Raw genomic sequence first — 24,125 nt, forward strand, 5'->3', positions numbered from 1 at the left:
GTGTATCTATTCAAATCTCACCTCTGCTATGCTTTTAAGCCACTATGTCTAGTGTGGAGAAGAGTTAGAAGATCACTAGGAACCTGCGGAAGAGGAGACATTGTTTTGTTCTTTATTTGGTGCTTCTGTCAGAGTACTTTGCACATCTTGGACTCTCGCTGAAGCCAAACACCCTCCCTAGAAGCTTGCTCGTGCCACATGACTTTTTGACTTGCGTTGTGTGCCCTCATCTGATGTCTGTATTTCTGCCATCGCATTGACAGGGGTAGATCATTTTATGTATCTATATGGTATAAAATTTCATACCTCGCCGACCAATGCCAAAATATATTATTTTGATAAATTATCGAAACCGATACTATTTTGCATAGACAATGTCTCTTAGAATATTCTTTCATGTCAACATTTGACACTCCTTAGCATGCTACAATGCAGGTTAAGATAAACTGAGTTAATGTTGTTATTTTTTTATAGCTTGTGTCCATACAATTTAATATTAAAATCGTATCATTTTGGATGGAAAGCAAAGTCTCTATAGTTCTTTTTTTTGGTTTCATTTTCTTGATTTTCTTTCTCCTTCACTTCTAATTTGCCATAGGTACGACATGTCCGAACCTCGGCATGATATTGAAATAATATCATTTCAATTGAAGTCTAAACTTTAGCATGACTAGAAACTTTGAACCTTGTTTACGTCTTGATTAATTGATATTGTACTTTGTTTGCTCTATTTTTTGGGTACATGAGTTTTAGGTGGGAAATCACTCCGCAGATAGCTCTGTCAAGGCCTTTCGGTGTGTAATTAGTAAATAAGGTAGAGCTTCTCAAAAATCAAAACTCTCCTTTCCTTATGGATACCACCGGAGTAAACACACCCTCAGAGTCTTATACTTCCTATGTTGATAAAAGATCCACCATATGTTTCTATGTATATCAACCTTGTAATATGGAAAACCAAAAACTAGGCAAAACATAAGGATATAACAGATACTAATTGTGAGATAGTGTGTATAAAATTCCTTCTCGACATCCTTAACATTAACATTAAAAACTAGTGGATATGTATTATGATTATCTCAACAATCTACATTGCAAATAATCTATTGTTCCACAAATGCACAAACATATTGGATTAAAATAACACTTTAATCATGATGCAAACATGTTTGAGAATATTAGCACGCCATGCTTCCCAAAGAAAGAATAGATACAGATAGCCTACTCTTATATTTGAGTTTAGTTTCCTCATCTTCTTTATAAATAGGTGGATTACTATCCCATGTAGAACATAATAAAATTTATCAAGTTTTCTTTCTTATAGATTTATACTGATGCAGAAGATGGAACTCTATATGGTTCAATATTCCATTTTAGAACATAATAAAAAATATCAAGTTTTCTCTTTATAGTTTCATTCAGATGTATGATGAAACTCTATATGATTTGATATTTGTGTTGAAAGTGATTGGGAATACAATCAAAATCTCACATTGAAAAGAAATGAAAAAGATCATGAGCTTAAAAGAGATGAAGATATTTCCATTGGTATGAGGTCGGCAGAGCCCAAAGACAAAACCATGAGGATTTTGGCATAAAGTGGACAATATCATACTATTGTGGAAATATGTGAATTTTTTTAGACACAACAAATGGTATTAGAGCCATGACCCAGACCAGATGTCATGTGGGGTGATCTTGAATGAAGTTGAGGGGAGGCCTGAGCAGGTCAGGGTGATCGGATGTTTGCTGGAGGCCTGAAGCAGGTCAGGATGATTGGATGCTTGCGGGGAGGTCACAAGCAAGTCATGGTGATTGGATACTTGCAGGGAGGTTCGGAGTAGGTCAAAAGTGAATGCTTACGGGGAAGCCCAGACCATGAGAGTAATTGTAGTCCTTTGTTTGAGAAGAGGATTGGTGTGAATATAATCAAAGTTCCATATTGAAAAGAAATGGAAAAGATCATGAGTTTAAAAGGATGGAGATTTCTCCATTGGTATGAGGTCTTTTGGGTAGAGCTCAAAAATAAAATCATGAGAGCTTAGGCCCAAAGTGAACACTATCATACCATTTGTGGAGATATGTGAATTCTTTTGGATATAACAAAAGTGTAATGGAGTAATCAATAATTTACTAAAACTGAGTGAATTAAAGATTAATAATGAAATGGGTATAGTGCTTCAGAGTTAGAAAGGGCTAATGTTTTAATGGATGAAGGGAAGAAATGCTGACAACTTGTAACTATTGTAACTCGTAACTGATATAGAAAAAATACTATTAGAGCAAATAGATTCTAATCAGTTGACTTGAGGTTTTGACGTATGACGAAGGTTTTTAAGTTAATTATTATGTAATCTAATCTGCATTCCAAATATGTAGGTGTAGGAAAGTTTGACAAGGCAAACAGTCTAGATGGGTCTGTAGGATTAGAAATTTGAAAGTCAAAGTCCGGTCTAGATGGGTCAATAAGGCTAAATATTTGGTTGACGAAGTTTTGATGGATTAGTAGGGCCAAACATTTGGTAGACGAAATCTAGATTGGTTAATGCGGTAAGACATTTTGTAGACAAGTCCAGATGGATCAGAGAGACATTTAGCAGAAGTTTAGATGAGTCAGTAGGGATACACATTTGGCAAGCGAAGTCCAAATGAGTCAACGGACCAAATATTTGGCAGCTAAGAAGTACCCATAGGTCAAACAAATTAGATACCCAACAGAATTTAAAGAAAATCCATAACAAGGTTTTCTGATTCAGAAGGCAGTGTTGATCACTCATAACATGTTTTATGCTTTTTTGGCTTAATTCATGAAAATTTCATTTTTTTAGGCGACTAGAAGAGTTTTATTGTAGTTTCAGACGACCACAATATAGATCTGAGTGACCGAATAATCTAGTTAGTATAGAATTTAGTCTAAGAGATGGCATGACAACAATAAGCTGATCTGGGTGATTGCAAAGAATATCTAGGCGACAGGAAAGACAGCGTGGAATGCATCTCTTATTTGGATGAAGTCATTTTAGGCGATCAGAATGCTTTAGCATGACTGGAAGTATGATACAGGCCACCGGATAGTGGATAATAGATGAATAACTGTCGTTCAGATAACACGAGACATAAAAAACAACAACAATAATAGTTGAATATGCTCCAGACTTTGCTAAAGCTCACTTCGTTCATCTAGAAGATCTCTATAGGCAACTCAATGCGGTTTTCAATATGCTCCTAGCCATGCTAAAGCTCATTTCGTTTGTCTAGAAGATCTCTATAGGCATCACAATGTGGCGACAACTCGGAATTTCAGTGTTCATTATTTCCATAAGCTGTTCATATCATTATTAGCCTGTCTTATTTTGTCTTGTGCAAATTGCTTCTTGATTATTTGCTAGCCAAATTATTTTTTGTAAAAAGGTTTCTCCTCCTTTGAAATATATTTCAGAAAAGAGAAAATATAGTGGGTTTTGATGAAGGTTGATTCTCCTAACAAATCATTAGGCCACTGAGTAGAAACCTGGAAGTTACTGAACCATGTAAAATTCACTGTGTCACTTAGTTCTTTTTTCTTGCTATTATTTTTCATATTTAAACTCATTTTTATAAATTAGATTAATTAAAATCAACAATTAACATTTCGCTGCATATTGAATTAGTGAGTTATTTTCAAAATATATAATTTTTTTAAAATTCTATTCAGTCCCCCTTAATGATCTTACAAAATATATAATTTTTAAAAAATGCTATTCAGTCCCCCTTAATGATTATTTGTTAGCCAAATTATTTTTTGTAAACAGATTTCTCCTCCTTTGAAGTATATTTCAGAAAAGAGAAAATATAGTGGGTTTTGATGAAGATTGATTCTCCTAACAAATCATTAGGCCATTGAGAAGGAACCTGGAAGTTACTGAACCATGTAAAATTCACTGTGTCACTTAGTTCTTTTTTTTTTTTGCTATTATCTTCATATTTAAACTCATTTTTATAAATTAGATTAATTAAAATCAACAATTAACCTTTTGCTGCATATTTGAATTAGTGAGTTATTTTCAAAATATATAATTTTTTTAAAGAAGGATAGAAAGATTTGTAAAGATTGCAAAGTCATCCCTGGAGAAAGCTTAACTATCCAACATAGGGTAGTAGTGCTGGATATACGCCTCAAACATAGTATCAATAGAAAGAAAATATATACAATTCCTAGAATTAAGTGGTGGAAGTTAAAGGATGGGAAACAACATATATTTAAAGAGAAGGTAGAAGTACAAGCATTAGGTGAAATATACGATAACTCTAATACAACATTGGATAAGATGGTATCAAAGTTGAAAATAGTAGCTAAGAGTGTCCTCGGTGAGTCAAAGGGGCATGCACCGCTAAGTAAAGAATCTTGGTGGTGGAATGAGAAAGTACAAGAGAAAGTGAAGGAAAAACGAATAGCTTATAAGGAATTATATATTTGTAAGAACGAGGAAAATTTAAAAAAATATACAATAGCCAAGAAAGAAGCTAAGAAAGTAGTGAGTGAAGCAAAAAATGAAACTTTTGAACGGTTATATTAAAAATTGGATACAAAAGAAGGGGAAAAAGACATCTATAGAATAGCTAAAGTGAGAGAAAGAAAAACAAGAGATCTTAGCCAAATAAAATGTATTAAAGATGAATGTAATAGGGTATTAGTAAGCGATGGAGAAATAAAAGAGCGGTGGAAGATGTATTTTCATCAACTTTTTAATGAAGGTTTAGGAGACCAACTTAACTTAGGTAATTTAATTAGGTCAAATGAGCATCGAAATTTTAATTTTTATCGTAGAATTCAAACTTCAGAAGTAAAACAAGCTTTAAATGAGATGCACAATGGAAAAGTCGTTGGACCAGATGATATTCCGATAGAGGTATGGAAGTGCTTAGGAAAACAAGGTATTAAATGGCTTACAAAATTATTTAACATGATATTGAAAACGAAAAAATGCACGATCAATGGAGGATAAGACTCTGGTTCCTTATATAAGAATAAAGGAGACGTATAAAATTGTGCAAACTATAGGGTATTAAACTAATGAGTCATACTATGAAACTTTGGGGAAAAGTAATAGAAAAAGATTAAGGAAGGAGACCATAGTGACAGAAAATCAATTTGGTTCATGCCTGTTGACAACAGAAGCTATACATCTTCTTAGAAAATTAATTGAAAAATATCGAGAACAAAAACAAGATTTACACATGATATTCATCGACTAAGAAAGGCGTATGATAGAGTGCTGAGGTAAATTTTATAGAGAATTCTAAAAAAGCAAGATGTTAGTATAGTGTATATTGAACTAATTAAGAATATGTACAAGGACGTAATGATAAGAATGGAGACTTCAGGTGAAGTAATCGAAATGTTTTCAATAAAGATAGGGTTATATCAAGGATCAACTCTAAGTCCCTATCTTTTTACATTAATTATGGATGAACTCACTAAACACATACATGATATGAATGCACGTTGTTTGCAGATGATATTATTTTGGTAGATGAGACACGTGAAGGAGTAAATGCTAAGCTAGAATCTTGGAGGGAAACACTAGAAGGAAATGTTTTAAGCTTAGTAGATTAAAAGCGGAATATATGGAATTTAAGTTTAGCAATATTAGAAGTAATGAAACAATTGTTAAGATAGGAGAGAGCGAGTTGTCAGTTAGAGATTTAAATATTTAGGATCATTTTACAAAATGATGGAGGGATTGAGAGATGTCTTACATAGAATACAAGCAGGATGGGTGAAATGGAGGGGAGCGTCGAGTGTTTTATGTGGTACCTCTTAAACTTAAAGGTAAGTTCTATAAAACCGTAGTTAGACCTGCTATGTTATATGGAGTTGAAACTCGAGCACATGAGCAGAAGATGAGAGTTGCAGAGATGAGGATGTTAAGGTGGATGTGTGGACATACGAGGATGGACAAAATAAGAAATGAGAGCATTAGAGAGAAAGTAGGAGTTGCATCTATTGAGGAAAAACTCAGAGAGACACGTTTAAGATGGTATGGACATGTACTTAGACGACCAATAAATGCTCCAGTTAGGCGATGTGAAACTATGATAAACATGCATATAAAACGAGGAAGAGGAAGACCAAAAAAGACTTGGTTAGCAACAATAAAACAAAATAAAATTTATTTAAATATAGGTGATGATATAATAGGAGATAGAGCTCAATGGCGTAAAAGGATTCATACAGCCGACCTCACCTAGTGGGAAAAGGCTTGGTTGCTGTTGTTGTTATAATTTTTTTAAAATGCTACTCGGTCCCCCTTAAGGATCTTACAAATACATGTACTTGTATTGCCTGAAAAGGGCGACAGCAGCATTGCCTTGGGCAGAATGAGAAAAGACTATCAGTAGACAGTAGGTTTTGACCTTTGGACTCTAGTTTATATCTTAGCATGGTATCCCTGTACTTTAAGAGCTGCAACTTTAAATCTTTCTTTTTTATCCCCTTTGTCAGATGGCCTTTGAACTATATGGAATGTTAGCTGGGAATACAAGCTCAGTGACAGGTGAAAATTTAAAGCCAGCATATGGTGGTGATAAAGAAGCATTTTTGAAAAAAGTTGTAACTCCAATTTATCAAACAATAGCAAAGGTAGTAATTGCAGCTTCATCAGTTAAATCTCTTTCCTATTTGGTTAATCTGGATTTTTGATTGTTATAATACAGGAGGCTGAGAGAAGCAAGAGAGATAAATCAAAACATTCACACTGGCGGAATTATGATGATTTGAATGAATATTTTTGGTAATTCTAATATGCAAATGCAGGATATGTAATATACACTTTATTAACATTTCTAATTATTTATAATTTTTATTGTAGGTCTATAGACTGTTTTCGATTAGGATGGCCTATGAGAGCTGAAGCTGATTTTTTTTGTCAGCCACCACAACCTTTCATGTACAAAAAGGATGAAGTAAATCCTAAAGTGTCTTTTGCCGTTAGTGAATCTAGTTAGATGTGTTTATGACCTTTTAGCCTTTTCTTTTGTGAAGACTTTCATTTGGTTTCCACAAGTCGATATTTTATTGGTTGTCATTCATCTATTATGTTTTATTTTTGTCATTTTTAGTTTAATTTACTTGAACAATTTCTATACTCTTATTTCATAACTTCTAATCTTTTGCTACTGGGGAATATTTTGAGATGTCTATAATCTGATTTAGTCAGAGTGATTTAGTCAGAGTTAGATATCATTGTGTTTGGGTGGCTTGCCAGGTATTAGAGTACTGCAAAATAGTTAGATATGACATTGAGAAGATGTTGAATCACTAAAACATACTTTGGTATTGTTGCTAATTGTTAATTTGTTTTTTTGAGAATTGTATTCCCTTTCCTCTTTATTCTATGAATAATGCATTTTTGTGTTGATGAGATGAATACATTGTAGAGCTATAATTAGAGGATCAAACTATTTGATTCCCTATAGAAATTTTGATTTTTACTGTGTCACGACCTGAATGGTTTCATAGCAAACTATCTTATGCATGATGGTGCTCTTGGTGGTGTTTTGGTATACATGGTGGCAAAAGGCGAATACACTTGCCCCTATCGCCCCCGCCAACCCGTCCCAGGGCCAACACGGAGGAGGTAAATCGTGGGCGGCTACTAGCCTTTGGAATAATGATTAACACATAAGGGAGACATTTACCTTGGCTTTGCCGAGATTCGAACCCTAGACCTTATGGTGACAACACCTTATGCGCTAGCCACTAGACTCATCCGAGGGGACGTGTTTTGGTATACATGATTTAATAAAGGAAGGCTTAGTAGTCACTTGTTTTGTATGCCATCAACATAAAGTGGTGACTGAAACTAAGACTTCGTTGGCTACGATTTATTGCATACAGATAATTTATGAGGCAGTTCTATCTCTGTCCATTCAATGGAGGGTGATTGAAGTCTTAGTGAGCATCTAAATTACTTATAAAAAATGTTAACATACAACAAAATGATGTACTTGGGCACATGCATATAGCCCTAGGGATTGCTTGTTTCTGTTGAATAATGGAATACTGCAGACTCAACTTAATATTATTTAATTGTTGTTCTAAAGTTCCTACTTATTTAGTGATATTGAGAATGTGAAACAGTTGCCCTCTATTGTATGCTCAGTTGAAATAATAATCAGTGATTGTCTTTAAAAGGTTTGCAGAGCTACCAGGTCATTGTTATCCTGACATACCAAACAAGGGAGGTTTTATTATTCCTTTGTTTGGTATGCCATACAACACGAAGTGGTGATCTAAACTAAGATCATTTTTGGTCTAATTTGTTACATTTACATATGGATTATTTATGAGGTGGTTTTATCCATTCAATATTCTTTGTTTAGACAGTAATCTCTGCTTGAGGATGATCGAAGTCTCAATAAACATCTATTTTGAAATTAGCGTCCAGAAATTTTAACAAACAATGAGGATGATGTACAAGCACATGCATTGCACCCTAGTGCTTTGTTTTCTCTGTTGGATAAGTGTGTGTGGAAGTCCGCGAACTTAACTTAAGATTATTTAACTAAATTGTTGCTCTAATGATCGTACATATTTGACAACATTGAGAATGTGAAAACAATTTCCTTCTATAGTATGCCCAACTGAATTAGTAACCAGGGAGTGTCTATAAACAGTTTACAGAGTTAACAGGCTTGTGCTATCCTGATAGTTAGAATGACTTTGAGCTCTGTATACTGAAATATGGTTTCATGGCATCGGAAAGTTTGATTTAGTAAAATGGTTTTTGTAATCAATAAAGGAGTCAATGGGCATCAGTTTGGTGGTATTAATCCTATGTCATTCGAGATTAATAGACCATTCACATAGTATGGCCTAGTTTGATCTCTCCCTTGATTTTTTGCTAATTGATATTTTGTAATCTCCTCCAATTGGTTGAAAAAATATTATAATTTGCCTCTTGGGACCAATATATAACAAAATAGATATACAATTCAGTATAAGATGATGCATTGTAATTGTAGTATCTGAAACCATTTATTTAATTAAGCGGATTTATTGGGTTAAATTGCAATTTAATTAGAATTCGGATTTATTTAATTAAAGAGATTTATTGGATTAATTGTAATTTAATTAGAATTCAGAATTATTTAATTAAAGGGATTTTTTTGATTAATTAAGAATTTATTAATTTAAATAGATGGAGTTTGTTAGATTTAATTAATTAAGTTAGTTTACATTTATGGAATTTGAATTGATCAATTAAAAAGTCGGGTGAATATAAATATGTATAAAATTTAATTAAAAACTAAATGTGTATATAAAAATTTATATAATTCATGTATATAAATTTTTATATAAATTTATATGACTTAATAAATATATAAAAATTTATATAACTAATGTGAATAAATTTTTATATAAATGACTTAGTAAATATATAAAAATTTATATAACCCATGTGAATAAATTTTTATGTAAATTTATAGGACTTAGTATGCATATAAAAATTTATATAATCATGGATATAAATTTTTATTATGAATAAAAATTTATAAAGACTTAGTGTGTATATAAAAATTTATATAACTTAGGGATATAAATTTTTATATAAAAAAAATTATGCATAACTTAGCATTATAAAAGTTATAAGCCTTAGTATGTAGATAAAAATTTATATAACGCATGAATATAAATTTTTATATAAAAATATTATATGACTTAGTATAATAAAATTTATATGACTTAGTTGATAAAATATAGATGCTTTTTTAAATTTGTTATGTGGTAATTTTAATAGGATTAGGTTCAATGTTTCTTGTAGAAGAAGGAAAAGAGAAATCAAGTCCTAAGCTTTTAACCTCTTTAAAAACCCTTACCTTTGAAAGCTCCATCTCCGCCAGCCCTTAGAAGCTCTCTTCCCCATTGTTCTCTACCGGTTCTAGAGCTCCAAGGGAAGACAAAGAATTGGTTAACTCGTTAATAGAACATACATATTAACTCGTGATTTATTTAATTCGCACTATCGTTGAAGAGACCAATTAACTCGCCCTAAGAAGCTCTCTTCTTAATTCGCACTATCGTTGATTTATTTAATAATAAGTTAATCATCTAAATTGGTTAACTCGTGATTTTTGAATAGAGATTTAATAGAACATGTTGACTTTGTTTGATGAATGGTGGTTAAGAAGTTGATAAGGTATTAATTTGTTATTAGACATAAATTGAATTGTGTGAAATTAAAAGAAGGATAGTGCAAATTGATTGTATTGAGCGGGTAAGGAATTCGTCTTAAGAAGGGTCCGGAATTCTTACCAAAACGGAAGGAACGAGTAAGAAATCCGGTTTAAGAAGGGTTTGATGAACCTTACCAAAACAAAAGATGTCTGGGAATCCGACTTTAGAAGAGTCTGGTGAATCTTACCAAAACAAAAGATGTCTGGGAATCTGAATTAAGAAGGGTCCGGTGAGTCTTATCAAAATAAAAAAGGTCTGGGAATCCGGCTTAAGAAGGGTCCGGTGAACCTTATCAAAACAAAAGATGTTTGGGAATCCGGCTTAAGAAGGGTCCGATGAACCTTACCAAAGCAGAGGGGTTTGGGAATCCGATTAAGAAGGGTCTGGGAAGCTTATCTAAGAAATTAATTAATTTCATGTATGAGACGGTGGTATGATCCGGGGACACACACTCGGGGAGCACGCCAATCCATGAAGGTTTATGGCCATGCTTATGTTCATGTGAATGTTTATGTTATGTGTGTTGATGTTTATGCCTATGCTTATATACATGATTATGATTATGTTTATGATTATGATTGTGCCTATGTTCGAGTTATGCTCATGATAGGTGTATATATGATCATGTTTATGCTCATCCCTAGTATGTATGTTTATGACATGCAAGTATGCTTATGCCTATGCTATATACATGCTTATGATTATGTTTATTCTCACGCTTAAATCTATTTACATGTTTATGCTTACGTTTACGTTATTCTGCTTATGTCGACGCTTATGCTTATGTTCATGTCTATGAGATGCCAGGAGTCAAGTCCTAAATTACCTAGCATGTGTCCCTTAGTACACTAGATTATAGGCGCTAATTATTGCATAACACAGTTTTAATATGCTGAGTCTCTTGACTCACATATTTTAATTTTTTTAGATAATGGGACGAATAAGACAAGAGACATTGACTAGTGAGTCACTCGGAACAATGACAATACAACCTAAAGACCTTCCAGTTTAGCTTCAGGTGTTTTCTTTGAAGAATAAATTTTGAACTGTATGGCTGATACCAAAGGTCGCTAGTAATTTATGTTTTAAGAGTTATGTATATATCTTAGTTGAATTGAGAACTTATTATGGAAGTATGTGCAAGTGACGTCTGCAGTTATATATATAAATGAATTAACTCAGTTATGCCAGTCCCAAGCATGAATAAAGGAGGAGGGTTGCGTTAGGTTACCAACCAGCGCTAAACTAAGATAAATATTCAATAAATGGATCCATTAAACTATTGTGCTAATTCTAGGTTGTTTTTTAGAAGGAACACATTGTAGGGTCCGATTGTAACGTCTTGATAAGGACCGCTACATTTCCAGAACTTAGGTGTAATGTTAAATATTCAAGAGTTCATGTTGTAGGGTTCGATTGTAATGTATCGGTATCGGTAAGGACCGCTACATCTCCATAAGAATTTAGGTGTAGTGTTAATTAGACAAGAGTTCTTACACTTTGGTTGGATAAGAACAAATATTATAGGAAAACTAATAGTATAAGATATGGAATATGGAACATATGAACTTTCACTTGTAAATCAATGGAGGAAGTATATACGATGATTAATATTTTGTGTGTATAAGAGGCAAAATAGGCAAACGTGAAGGCAAAGATGATAGAGAACTCAGGTTTTAAGTTACGGTACATTGAAAAAAGTAAAACAAGAAATGAAGTGAGTATTGTTATAGATAGTTCGTTAAAGGATGAAGTTGGAGTAGTTAGAAAGAGGGATAGAATTATAACTTTCAAGATAGTAGTGGTGAAAAAAATTATGAACATAATTAGCATATATGCACCTAAGTATGATTAGATGAAGATAACAAATTATGGGACGACCTAGATATATTATAAAATATTCTGCCAAATGAAATGATTTTAATAAGAGACAATTTAAATGAGCATGCTGGAGTGAAAAATGAGAAATATAAGAGGGTGGATGAGGATAATGGATTTGGAATAATAAATGAAGAAGGGAAAATTATATTAGATTTTGTGATAACATATGACTTTGTACTAGCTAATATATTTTTTAAGAAAAGAGAAGAACACTTAGTCATGTTCAAAAGTGAGAATAATAAATCGCAAATTGACTTTTTTATGTTTAGAAAAAGGGATAGAAAGATTGGTAAAGATTGTAATGTTAACTACTCAACATAGGTTAGTAGTGTTGGATCGCCTCAAGTATAGTATTAATAAAAGGAAAATATACACGACTCCTATAATTAAGAGGTGGAAGTTGAAGGATGAGAAGCAAAACATATTTAATGAAAAGATAGGAGTATAAGCATTAGGAGAAATAAACGGTGACTCTAATACGACATGGGATAAGATGATATCAAAGTTGAAAATAGTTGTCAAGAGTGTATTCGGTGAGTCAAAGGGATATGCACCACAAAATAATAAATTTTGATGGTCGATTGAGAAAGTACAAGAGAAAGTTAATGAAAACGAACAATCTATAAGGAATTATATATTTGTAAGAATGAGGAGAACTTAAAAAAACATACAATAGTCACTAAACAGGCTAAGGAATGAAGCAAAGAATGAAACATTAAACAATTATATTGAAAATTGGATATAAAAGAAGGGGGATGAAACATTTATATAATAACTAAAGTGAGAGAAAGATAAGAGATCTTATTCAAATAAGATGTATTAAAGATGAATGCAATAGATACTAGTAAATGATGGAGAAATAAAAGAGTGGTGGAAGAGGTATTTTCATAACTTTTTAATGAAGGTTTAGGCGACCAACTTGACTTAGGTAATTTAAGTAGGTTAAATGAGTTTAAAGATTTAAAATTTTATTGTAGAATTCAAACTTTAGAAGTAGAACAAGCTTTAAATGAGATGTAATATGGGAAACCTGTTGGACTAGATTATATTCCGATAGAGGTATGAAAGTTCCTAGGGAAATAAAGTATTGAATGACTTACAAAATTATTTAAAATGATATTGAAAATAAAAAAAATATTTGATCGATAGATGGTAAGTACTCTAATTCTCTTATATAAGAACAAAGAAGACGTACAAAATTGTGCAAACTATAGAGTTATTAAATTAACGAGTCATCCATGAAACTTTGGAAAAGAGTAATAGAAAAAAGATTAAGGAGATCATGATGATCGAAAATTAATTTGGGTTCATGTTTGGAAGGTCGACAATAGAAGCTATATATTTTCTCAGATAATTAATTGAAAAGTATATGGAGCAAAAATAATATCTACATATGATATTCATTAACTTATAAAAATCTTATGATAGAGTTTTAGGAGAAGTTATATGGAAAATTCTAGAAAAGTGGGGTGTTAGCGAAACATATATTAACTAATTAAGGATATGCACGAGGATATAACGACCAGAGTGAAGACTTCAAGTAGGTTAACTGAAACATTTCCAATAAAGATAAGGTTACATCAAGGATCAATTCTAAGTTGCTATTTTTTTTTCTCTAATCATGGACAAACTCACTATACACATTCAAGATACGGTATCGTGGTGCATGTTGTTTGCATATGATATTGTTTTAATAGATGTGAACGGAAATACTAGAAATGAAAGGTTTTAGGCCAAGTAGAGTTCTAACAGAATATATGAAATTTAAGTTTAGCAATATCAGACGTAATAAGATAATTGTTAAAATAGGAAATGATGAGTTGTATAGAACTACGAGCTTTAAGTATTAAAATCATTTTTACAAAACAATGGAGGGGTTGAAATGGAGAGCTTCAGGTGTTTTATGTGATTGTAAAGTTTCTCTAAAACTTAAAGGGAATTTCTATAAAACGGCAGTTAGATCTGCTATGCTATATGACGCTGAATGTTGGGCTATCACTTGAGCATATGAGCAAAAAAATGAGAGTTACAGAGATGAAGATGTTGAGGTCGATATACGAGGATGAACAAAATAAGAAATGAGAGCACTAGGGAAAAAGTTAGAGTTGCATCTATTGAGAAAAAACTTTGAGAGACATATTTAAGATGGTACGGACATGTAGACGGCCAATAAATACTCAGGTTAGATTATGTGAAACTATGACAAATACACATATCAAACAGGGAAGAGAGACTAAAAAAGACTTGATTAGTAATGATAAATTAAAATAAAATTTATTTAAGTATAGATGATGATATAGTAGAGGATAGAGTCCATTGACGTAGAAGGATCCATATAACCGACCCACTTAGTGGGATAAGGTTTGGTTGTTTTATTGTTTTTGGTATGGTTCGTTTATCAATAATTCTTCTAGTTTCTTAATTGCATTATCATTATGAGGAAATAACTTCAATAATTCTTCTAGTTTCTTAATTGCATTATCATTATGAGGAAATAACTTTAAGTGTGAACTGTATTTTTAGGATGCTAGATGCATCTAGATATTTAATTATTGGTATGATTTGTCATAAAAAATTCTACCAGCTTCTTTTAATTGCATCATCATTATGGAGAAATAACTTTAGTTGGGACTTGCTATTTGGTTCATGTGGTAAACTGATAATTGTGTAATGGTTTCCCCTCAGGTTATGTTCATGAACTTTATTCTGGTTATATACGTGTGGCCCATAAATTTTTTTATTGATTGATAACTGGTTTCTATTTGGTGTGCTTTTTGTTAGAAAACAAATAGGACCTTGTGCTGCATATATGTAGGGTCAAAGTGACAATCTTTTATCTACCTGCTTTTTTCACGTCTCTTGCTTTCTATCCATGAGTTCAAATCATGAGAAAATCTATCCACTAATTTGTTTTACTGGAACAATTAAGCTTTGCTATTGAACATGGACACCATCTATCTTGTTATCTGAATTTTAAGTTAGAAGAAACTTCTATCTAGTTATCTGGTTTTCAAGTTAAATTAATTTTGTAAAAACAAATCAAATTCAAAATCAACCTATGTACTTCTAAATGAAGAGTGCAGAATTATATCTATATATTGAAGGACATGTTTTGGTGAATTGGGATGTGCTGCCACATGGAACTTTCTATGGCCTGCATTTCATTGGTTGCTTAAATTGTATTGCCTGCTACGTTGATCTGTTCCTCTAAAATCAGAAACATGTGTGGACAGAAGGATGAAGAAATAGGACATTGAGGAGGCAAAGGGACGACATTTTTCATTGTCATGTTTCTGCTCACCCTCAACCTGATCCGTCACAGCCTTATCCCTTTTGCACATTGCCTATCTCCTCTGCCCTGGCACTTGCACCCCTGGCAAGTAATTATATAGCTCCATGTTCTTTCCTCTCTGGATTGGAGACCCACTCTGACTAATAGACACCTGAATGAGCTAAGGCTGTGAAGGAGATCTTGCAGACACCACCTCTATCATTGTGAATGCTTGCCAAGGTACCACATGATGAAGTTGCCTATGAATGAGCTGAGAAGGTAAGAATATCATTCAGGCTCTGAAGTTGCTGGTGACCACAAGATGAAGTTGCAGACTCCACCCACCCACCACTACACACACACACACACACACACACACAATGAAGTCGTCGGTGAATATCAGGAAGGATATTATCTAGTCCCTGAAATTGCTGGTGAACTCCACAATGAGGTTGCTTATTTCTCTCTTCCTCAGCTGATTTGATCTTGTGGCCTCTACCTTGTTCTCAAGTCTTGCCAGTACTGCTTTTGCATAATCTCTAGCTTCTTCTTCAGTGTTGTCACCAAACTATTTGACCCTTTGCTCCCTGACTCATTTCTTGCACACCTTTGAGGTGCCTAACGGTCATCCATGCTTGCAGTCTAGCTGTTCAGTTTGCCTCAGTGCCATTTTGCGTTTGCTTCCCGCATAAATAAGTAGGATCGGTAGTAACAATACATGATGGTGACTTAAGGAAACACTAAATAAGCAGTCAAGACATCATGGATTCTATTGGGATTACACCAAACAATTCATACTTCTTTAATTTTATTTCATTGAATAAGGTAGTTAAATAACTGAAAGTGGAACAAATTGGATAAATAATTAATTCTGATCAAAATTAGAATTAGTACCAATTTTTACATTGATAATTTTTTACTATTTTTCTCACATTTTTTATATTCAATATTAAATTGAAATGTAGTGTGCTAATCTAAATTAGCATAATTAATTTCATCATCAAAGTAACCAATTTAATTAAGTTTTAGGGTAATGTTATTTAATTATAGTTGATATGTAAGCTGTTGCAAAAAAGGTTTTTAGTATGTATTTTTTATATTCATGTAAAGGTACTGATGTAGTTCAAATGGTTATAGTTATAACTATGAATGGTTCAATATGTATTCATGGGCGATTGATCCCTTTAAAAGGGTGATTGCATCTACATGCCTTTTTGCTTGAGATAACAAGTTTGTTGCTAACTTTTTTGAACTTTTATTATAATCTATTTGTGTATTTACTCAGTTCTATTATTTATAAAATGTTTGACTTATTTAAAATTTAGGGTTCTTTAGTTATAGAATTAGTAAATTCATGGGGTGATCTAATTTTCTACTCTAATAATTATTGTGAGCATTTTGCCACTCACACCATCACTGCTGCCGGCTAGTTTTTTTAATGCTGCTCGCTTCTCCATATTGTTAGCTTTGTTATTCTCAAATCTCTTTCCTGGTGAGAATTTTAAATTAAATAGTCATTTTATCATTTTTCTATTATGATCAATTTTTTATCATGTCATAACTTTTCATATATTCTACTTGTGAAAGTTCAAGATTGTTCTAGCTTATGAATGCCTTTGGAAATATTGCTGACATGCTTAAGGGATTTTGTTGAACCATATCTTTAATGTTATCTCGATAATCAAACATGAATCATGAAGTTTATGCGGAGTTTCATGTCTGGTTTCAGGATAACAAACAATCAAGCTCAGATCGGTGGATTGGAAAAATTAATTTTGTTGAGATACGCTCATTCTGGCATATTTTTCGAAGTTTTGATAGAATGTGGATCTTCTTTATCTTATGTCTGCAGGTGCATGTTGCTTACTGTTAGACTTCATCTAGCTAGTTATATGCTTATTTATACACATATCTTATTTTCTTATCTATTATTTACGTTATCTGCATTTCTGTTTTAAAGGCCATGATTATAATTGCATGGAATGGTGGCTCAAGTGCCATCTTTGATGGTGAAGTGGTTAGGAAGGTTTTAAGCATATTCATAACTGCTGCAATCCTAAAGCTGGGCCAAGGTTTGACTGTTCAAAAATTATTTATGCTCTCTAAATCCTTTTTTAATTAAATGTTTATTAATATGAATGTCATGTTTTCTTTTGTGTTTTATTATATTTTTTGCATCATGATTTACTAAAATCAGTTTTGGGTACATTTTCTATGTTTATGGTGTGCAATGGTCCTATAATACGACTTAGCGGATCAATGGATTTGTTATCTACACTAGGGCGATGTTTTACGATAGAAGTGTATTCCTGAGGGAACTTAACCCATGTAACATATTTGACACTCAACTTTTCCTCAGTTTGAATGAAATTTAGTATACATTATTAGTGCATTGTGGCTAGTGGGTAGGTCTTATGCCAATATCTTAAGGGTTTGAATGATAGTTTGAAAGTCTTGGTTGTAGCTTGAATAAGATGTTTGTTTTTGTTGAGGTTTTCACAAAAAAATGCAATTGAATCTTTTTCTTGGTTCAATGGTTCTCCTTCACCTACCTCAGATGCATCACAAGATAATTTAAATGCTTTAGAGAGGTCAGCACTTCTAAAAAATAGCATCTTAGCTATCCTTTTATTTATCCCAAAAGGTGGCAAATGCAGGTTTAGACCATTGAAACTTTGCTTTCTTTAGCAACTTCATTTAGGGAGCTATCATAATATTGATTCCTTAATGAAGCGTCTATAGAATGTCACAAAACTGTGAAGATTTGATCATCTGAAGGGTATTTGGTTTAATCTAGTCCTTGTTATCTTTAATTTCCCTAGATGTGTTGAAGTGTTCTCTTCAGATTTGGTAAATCTGAGGAAAGAAGCTAGGGTTGTGAAAAGGAGTACTTCAAATTGCCAAACAAACTTTTCTATCCTATGGATCTATAGGATGAGGCATATGTGTTTCGTGTAGGTATCATGTGCGTCACTGTAGATCAAGGTGTACTGAAATTATAAAGGGTTCCAAGGCTTGGTTTATCACCCTCATGAATGAGGTACTTGGGGTGTTTAAATGAAGAGTATGACTAGCCATTCCTGCAGTTCATCCTGCACCTTAAAAACAGGATTCCACTAATGTTCAATCCTGATCAAAATCTAGTGATATCCACTACACAATCAATCTTAAAGAACAATTAAAATCTCAGCAAAGCCGTGTGACCATACCCTCTCTAGGGCTTTCGGTCGGGCAGTAGACCCATCACGATTGACTTTATTTGTAGACACTCATTTGCACCCAATTATTTTTTTCCCTACAGATGACTAGGGTTCTAAGTACCATTGTCATCTATAGCATTCATCTCTTTAATCATAGCATTACACCAACTAACATGAGATAGAATTTCATGATTGATGATGATAAGTGTGATTATAAGACACAAAAGGATAAGTACATTTACCTTTATCTTGAGAAGAGCAATTGGTAGGTCATTACTTGAAACTGGATCCCAAGAAGAAGAAGTTGGCGCAGGACATGGATTAGGAGGAATATGTTGCCAAAAAAAAACTTGCTGTATGGGAGGCTTAACAAGAACATATTCAATAAGGTCTGAAATAGAGGATGTGATCGTATAGAATAACAACTCATCATCCTCCCTTGGCGAGGGCGATTGGTAGAGGAAAAAAGGTGTGGTTTCAAAAAAAAGTGAGATCAGTGGACACCAAATACTTGCTAAGATTAGGACAGTAACTTCTATATCCTTTTTGAACCCAAGAATACTCAAGAAAAACACACTTCAAAAGTTTTTAATCAAGTTTTATGACTTGAGGATGAATATCTGGAACAAAGCTAGCACACCTAAATGTTCTAGGTTCAATAGGAAGAAGTGATTTATTTGGAAAGAGAACGTGATAAGGAGTCTCAGCATGAATCAACGATGGCATACAATTAATTAGAAAACAAGTTGTGGAAACTACATCTACCGGAAACTACATCTACCCAAAACCGTTTAGGAACTTGCATTTGAAATAATAAGCTCTTGCAGTTTCATGGTGTCTATTCTTTCTCTCTGCAATCCCATTTTGAGATGGTGTGTCTACACATGGTCTTGTTGAGTCATATAAATTTGAAAAGTTTCCATTAAGTATTCCGTGTGTTATCACTTTGCAATATTTGTACAGAACAGTAAATTGAGATTAAATCTCAGCAAAAAAGGGAGAAAAATGAAAGAATAACTTAGAACGATTTTTCATTAAATATAACCATGTTATACAAAAATAGTCATCTACAAAAGTAGCAAAATTCTTAAACCCAGTTTGTGATATAATAGGATAAGATCTCTAAACATCTAAATGAATTAATTCAAAAGGAGCACTAGCTTAGTTGTTTACTCTTGGACTTGAACTAAGACTGATATTTAGCAAATTGACATGATTCACAATCTAATGGGAATAAATTATAAAATTAGGGACAAAATTTCTTCAATACTGGGAGTGAATGATAACCCAACTGACAATGTGTTTCAAATGGGGTGATTATTCCAGTATAGGCTATGGACTTTAGTACCTATGCATCAAGGATGTATAGGTCCCCAAACTTATGTCCTTTATCAATAATCTTCTTTGCCGTAAATTTTGAAAAAGATAATAATCTAGAAAGAATGAGACATAACAGTTAAAAGTACTGGTGAATTTGCTTACAGAAATTAAATTAAAAGACAATTAAGAGAGAGAGTATAATTGAATTGTAGGTGTTGGAGTAATTATGCCAGACTGAAGAACATAAAAGGTTGACCCATCTGTTAAAGTAACAGTATAAGCATAATCAATGACCCATTTGGAAGATGAGGAAAGAAGGCATGTATTTGGTTTACCTGACTCGACGATGGTAGTAATTGGTGTGGATGAAGATTTTAACGATTCTTGGCGCCGAGAGAATTGACATATTTATCAGTAGAGTTCATGATAAACTTCTTCTCAGCCATATCGCCAAAGAGCAACAAGAAAAAAAACTGAGAACTAAATCTGAAATACTAAAGAAATTCTGAACCTGTTGCACAAAAAGGTGACACTCTTGAGCAGATGTTTACTCAACCAGGTTTACAAAGATGTTGTAAGGAGTAGGGCGACCATAATAGTGACAACTGAAGAAATTTCCAATAATGAACATGCTTTCACATGCTAGCACGTGGGATTGGACTAGAAAACTCGTAACGACATGTTTGGCTCACACGTAGAGATTCTAACAATTGGAATTTGGGCGATGACAGATTGATGATTGAGGGTTCCTCCTTGGCCAGCGACGGCTAATGGAAGAGAAAAGGAGGCTAGGGGGGTTTGGAATGACGTTCTGATACCATGTTAAGAATTTCAGGAGAATTAAATATATTCTTTTTTTATTCGTCAATATCATACATATCTATAGAGAGTATTACTTAATCATGTGGCAAAAAGACGATTCGCTCGCCCCCAGCGCCCCCGCCAACCCGTCCAGGCTAACACGGAGGAGGTAAATCACGGGTGGCTACTAGTCATTAGTGCAAATGGCCAAGACATGGGGGAGGTTATGCTCGGTCACGCCGAGTTTCGACCCCAAGACCTCATGTGGCAACACCCCATGCCTTAACCATCGCACCGCCCCGAGGGGACTGAGAGTATTACTTAATCAGATCCCTATGATCATGGTAAATCATATTCCTACAATTAAGGTAAATCATATCTTTATATTTTTCTATTTTTATTTATATAATCTTTTGTGATTTCTGGATCTGTTCCACTTGGAAATTTTCAAGAGTTTTCCTTGTTTTGATTGTCTTGTAGATTCCTCCAACTTTTATCTATTTCTAGTGGTTGATAATAAATGTGAACAAGGCACAGCTCATTTGTCTGATATATTTTCCTGTTCTTCTAACTTTTCTGTTGTTTTAATTTTGCAGCTGTGCTTGATGTAATCTTTAACTGGAAAGCAAGAAGAAGGATGTCTTATCTTGCTAAGCTGAGATATGTTTTGAAGGTTATTTCGGCAGCTGTATGGGTGATAATTTTACCAGTTACTTATGCTTACTCTTGGAGAAATCCTACTGGCTTAGCAAGGGCAATTAAAGGCTGGCTCGGGGATGGTCAGAATCAGCCTTCGCTCTACATTTTGGCACTTGTCCTTTATCTATTGCCAAATATGCTTGCTATATTGTTATTCCTATTCCCGTTTCTGAGACGGTTTCTTGAGCGTTCAAATTATAAAATTGTTACTCTTTTAATGTGGTGGTCTCAGGTAATTACTGTTTTTTGAAGTCATTATTTCTCCATTGTTATTTTAGTTATAGGAATATGAGAAGTTTCTTTTTTAATTATTGTAGCCTCATCTATATGTGGGAAGAGGGATGCATGAAAGCTCATGGTCACTTTTCAAGTATGTACATCTGTTTTCTTTTGCCATTATAGCACTGGTTTTTTACTAGTATACATGCCACCTTATTTTGACATGCGTCATTTTGCTATTTTTTTAAAAAGATATACGGTGTTCTGGGTGCTTCTTATATCTACAAAGTTGGCCTTCAGTTTCTATATTGAGGTAAACTTGTCTTTTGAAGATCACCATAAAGTCATTTTTCTTCAAGTTGCGCACAAACTTGACTGTTGAACTGATTTTTGCTAATTTTTTTCATGAGTCAAATATGCACATAATCCTGTGGTGTCATTCCAAGTTATTTTCTTTAATATAGATCAATCCTCTTGTGAAACCAACAAAAGATATCATGAGTGAGCAAATAACAACTTACCAATGGCATGAATTTTTCCCACGAGGTATATACTCAGAAAGAAATGTTCTCTGCCCTCAAATTGCTTTTGATATGTTATGTTTTCGCTAAAACAGTGTTTGCTATCTGCAGCCAATAACAACATTGTCGCCGTGATTGTGCTTTGGGCTCCTATAGTTCTTGTATACTTCTTTATCCTGATTATGTTCAGCCTATATACCTATTTCTTTGCAGATTGATTTATTGATCTGATGCTCTTGTCACTTTAGGTTTATTTTATGGACACTCAGATCTGGTATTCTATATTTTCAACTTTGGTTGGAGGCATTTATGGAGCTTGCCTTCGTCTTGGAGAGGTTTACTATTCACACTATCATATTTTTTTAATGGTTGCTTTTAGTTGCAAGTGCTTTTTGGGTTCAGTTATTATGCTTATGCATTTCGAAATATTTATATATTATCAAAAAATTGAACCTAGCAAGCTGATCTTCAATTTTATTTTTATTCTGGGCCACATATATAGACTTCCTTTAACAATTATTTATTGGTACTTCATGTACTCTTATTTGTTGTTTCCCAAATTCTTCACTTTAGTCCATCATGTAGCTTATTTACATAAATAAAGACACGCTGTTATCTAAAAGAGTATTTTTTTGACTGGATATGATTGTTAAGAACAAGGTTAAAAAATAAAAATTACATAGATGACACTATGTATTTTAATTTTTTGTTAGATTAGATTAAACAAATAATATGCTGCACTGAAACAGAGATTTGAAAAAGAATGAGAGATACATTCTAATAGTATATGAATAATATAAGAGAGGGGTGAACTACTAGGGATGGACACATAATTTACCCTTATATCTGAAACATATGCAATTTATGTGACAGTTAACATAGTTCTCGAGGGCCATTCCATTCTGGTGGTACTTTTTCTAACTTGCATAATTGCTTTTCCTTACCAAAACCATGGCCATTCTAGGTTGAGATTTCTGAATAAACTTAACACAGTAAAAATTGTCTGCCATCGTCATCCTGAAAAACCCGCTAGTGTAATACTTGATAAGTAAGCCTTGATCATGTACTTGAGAAACTTCTGGAGGCTATAAAGGACTACAAAAGGATTTTTGGACACATGATTAGTATTTAGGTTGGTTTGATTGCTTTGGTTTTTTAGTTCACTAGAGTTGGTAAAGAGAAACAAAACTGAGACCAATTTTTTTTTTTATAAATTTTTCAAATCAAAACCAAAGCAGAAAACAAAATTGAGTTTTGGGTTGGAGTGCTCATCTGAGTTACTGAGTTATGAGGGATTTTAACTGGTTGCTAGATTTTCACCAAGTTGAATATTTGGGCTTCATTTTTCTTTTCTCTAATTCACACTTTGACCATTTAACATACTAATGTTCGAGCTATATTTTATTCTGCACAAGTTGTTCAGGCTAGATTTGGTTAAATCTAGCTTCTTCGTTTTTTTTTCTTTCCAATTTATATTAACATATTCTCTCTACGAGGCCTGAATAAAAGTTCATTTCCACTTCTACTTTGAAATTCTTATGGCCTCGTTTTGTAGATGTATCCCGACAATGTGCAGTTGACCGACTGCTTAATGCATATGCTGTATGCAAGCACATATGGGAATGTGTATGCATCTTTCAGAAATTATTAGTTCTATTAACATTAATTCGACAATAAATGAGCCTACATCTTCTATATATCAATTTAGTCAACAAAGTAACAATACGAAATTGTATCTATCAATGAATTTAAAGTCTCATATAAGATATTTCCCATTGATGTGAGAAATTCATAAGTGCACGATTGTCGTTAAGTAATAAAATATGAATCCCACAAGACGGTAAATCGAGTACTAGTCAAAATTACGAAGCAGACTATCTAGACAATCGAAAATCGCGAGAATCGTGAGAGAAAGAAAATGAATCAAGAAAGCAAGAGGAGTCTTAGGAGAAAATCACTTTTGGGAAACAATTCTAGGATTTTGGTTTCACCATGAT

General features: G+C 33.3%; 1 protein-coding gene across 3 annotated transcripts in view; it reads left to right on the forward strand.

Annotated features, from left to right (window-relative positions):
• The window catches only part of LOC121982281 (callose synthase 3-like), a 109,220-nt gene that overhangs the window by 33,953 nt on the left and 51,142 nt on the right, over positions 1–24,125 (forward strand). The window contains exons 11-21 of one of the 3 annotated variants that reach the window (XM_042535266.1): positions 6,482–6,619; positions 6,694–6,770; positions 6,849–6,966; positions 17,098–17,220; positions 17,329–17,440; positions 21,286–21,620; positions 21,706–21,758; positions 21,860–21,920; positions 22,072–22,153; positions 22,240–22,289; positions 22,377–22,463. In XM_042535266.1, coding sequence (XP_042391200.1) covers positions 6,482–6,619; positions 6,694–6,770; positions 6,849–6,966; positions 17,098–17,220; positions 17,329–17,440; positions 21,286–21,620; positions 21,706–21,758; positions 21,860–21,920; positions 22,072–22,153; positions 22,240–22,289; positions 22,377–22,463 — 1,236 coding nt within the window. The remainder of the gene's footprint in view (positions 1–6,481; positions 6,620–6,693; positions 6,771–6,848; positions 6,967–17,097; positions 17,221–17,328; positions 17,441–21,285; positions 21,621–21,705; positions 21,759–21,859; positions 21,921–22,071; positions 22,154–22,239; positions 22,290–22,376; positions 22,464–24,125) is intronic. The other 2 variants (XM_042535267.1, XM_042535268.1) reach the window with 2 other exon arrangements.

The sequence above is a fragment of the Zingiber officinale genome, chromosome 5A, assembly GCF_018446385.1.
Source record: "Zingiber officinale cultivar Zhangliang chromosome 5A, Zo_v1.1, whole genome shotgun sequence".
Classification (NCBI taxonomy): Eukaryota; Viridiplantae; Streptophyta; class Magnoliopsida; order Zingiberales; family Zingiberaceae; genus Zingiber; species Zingiber officinale.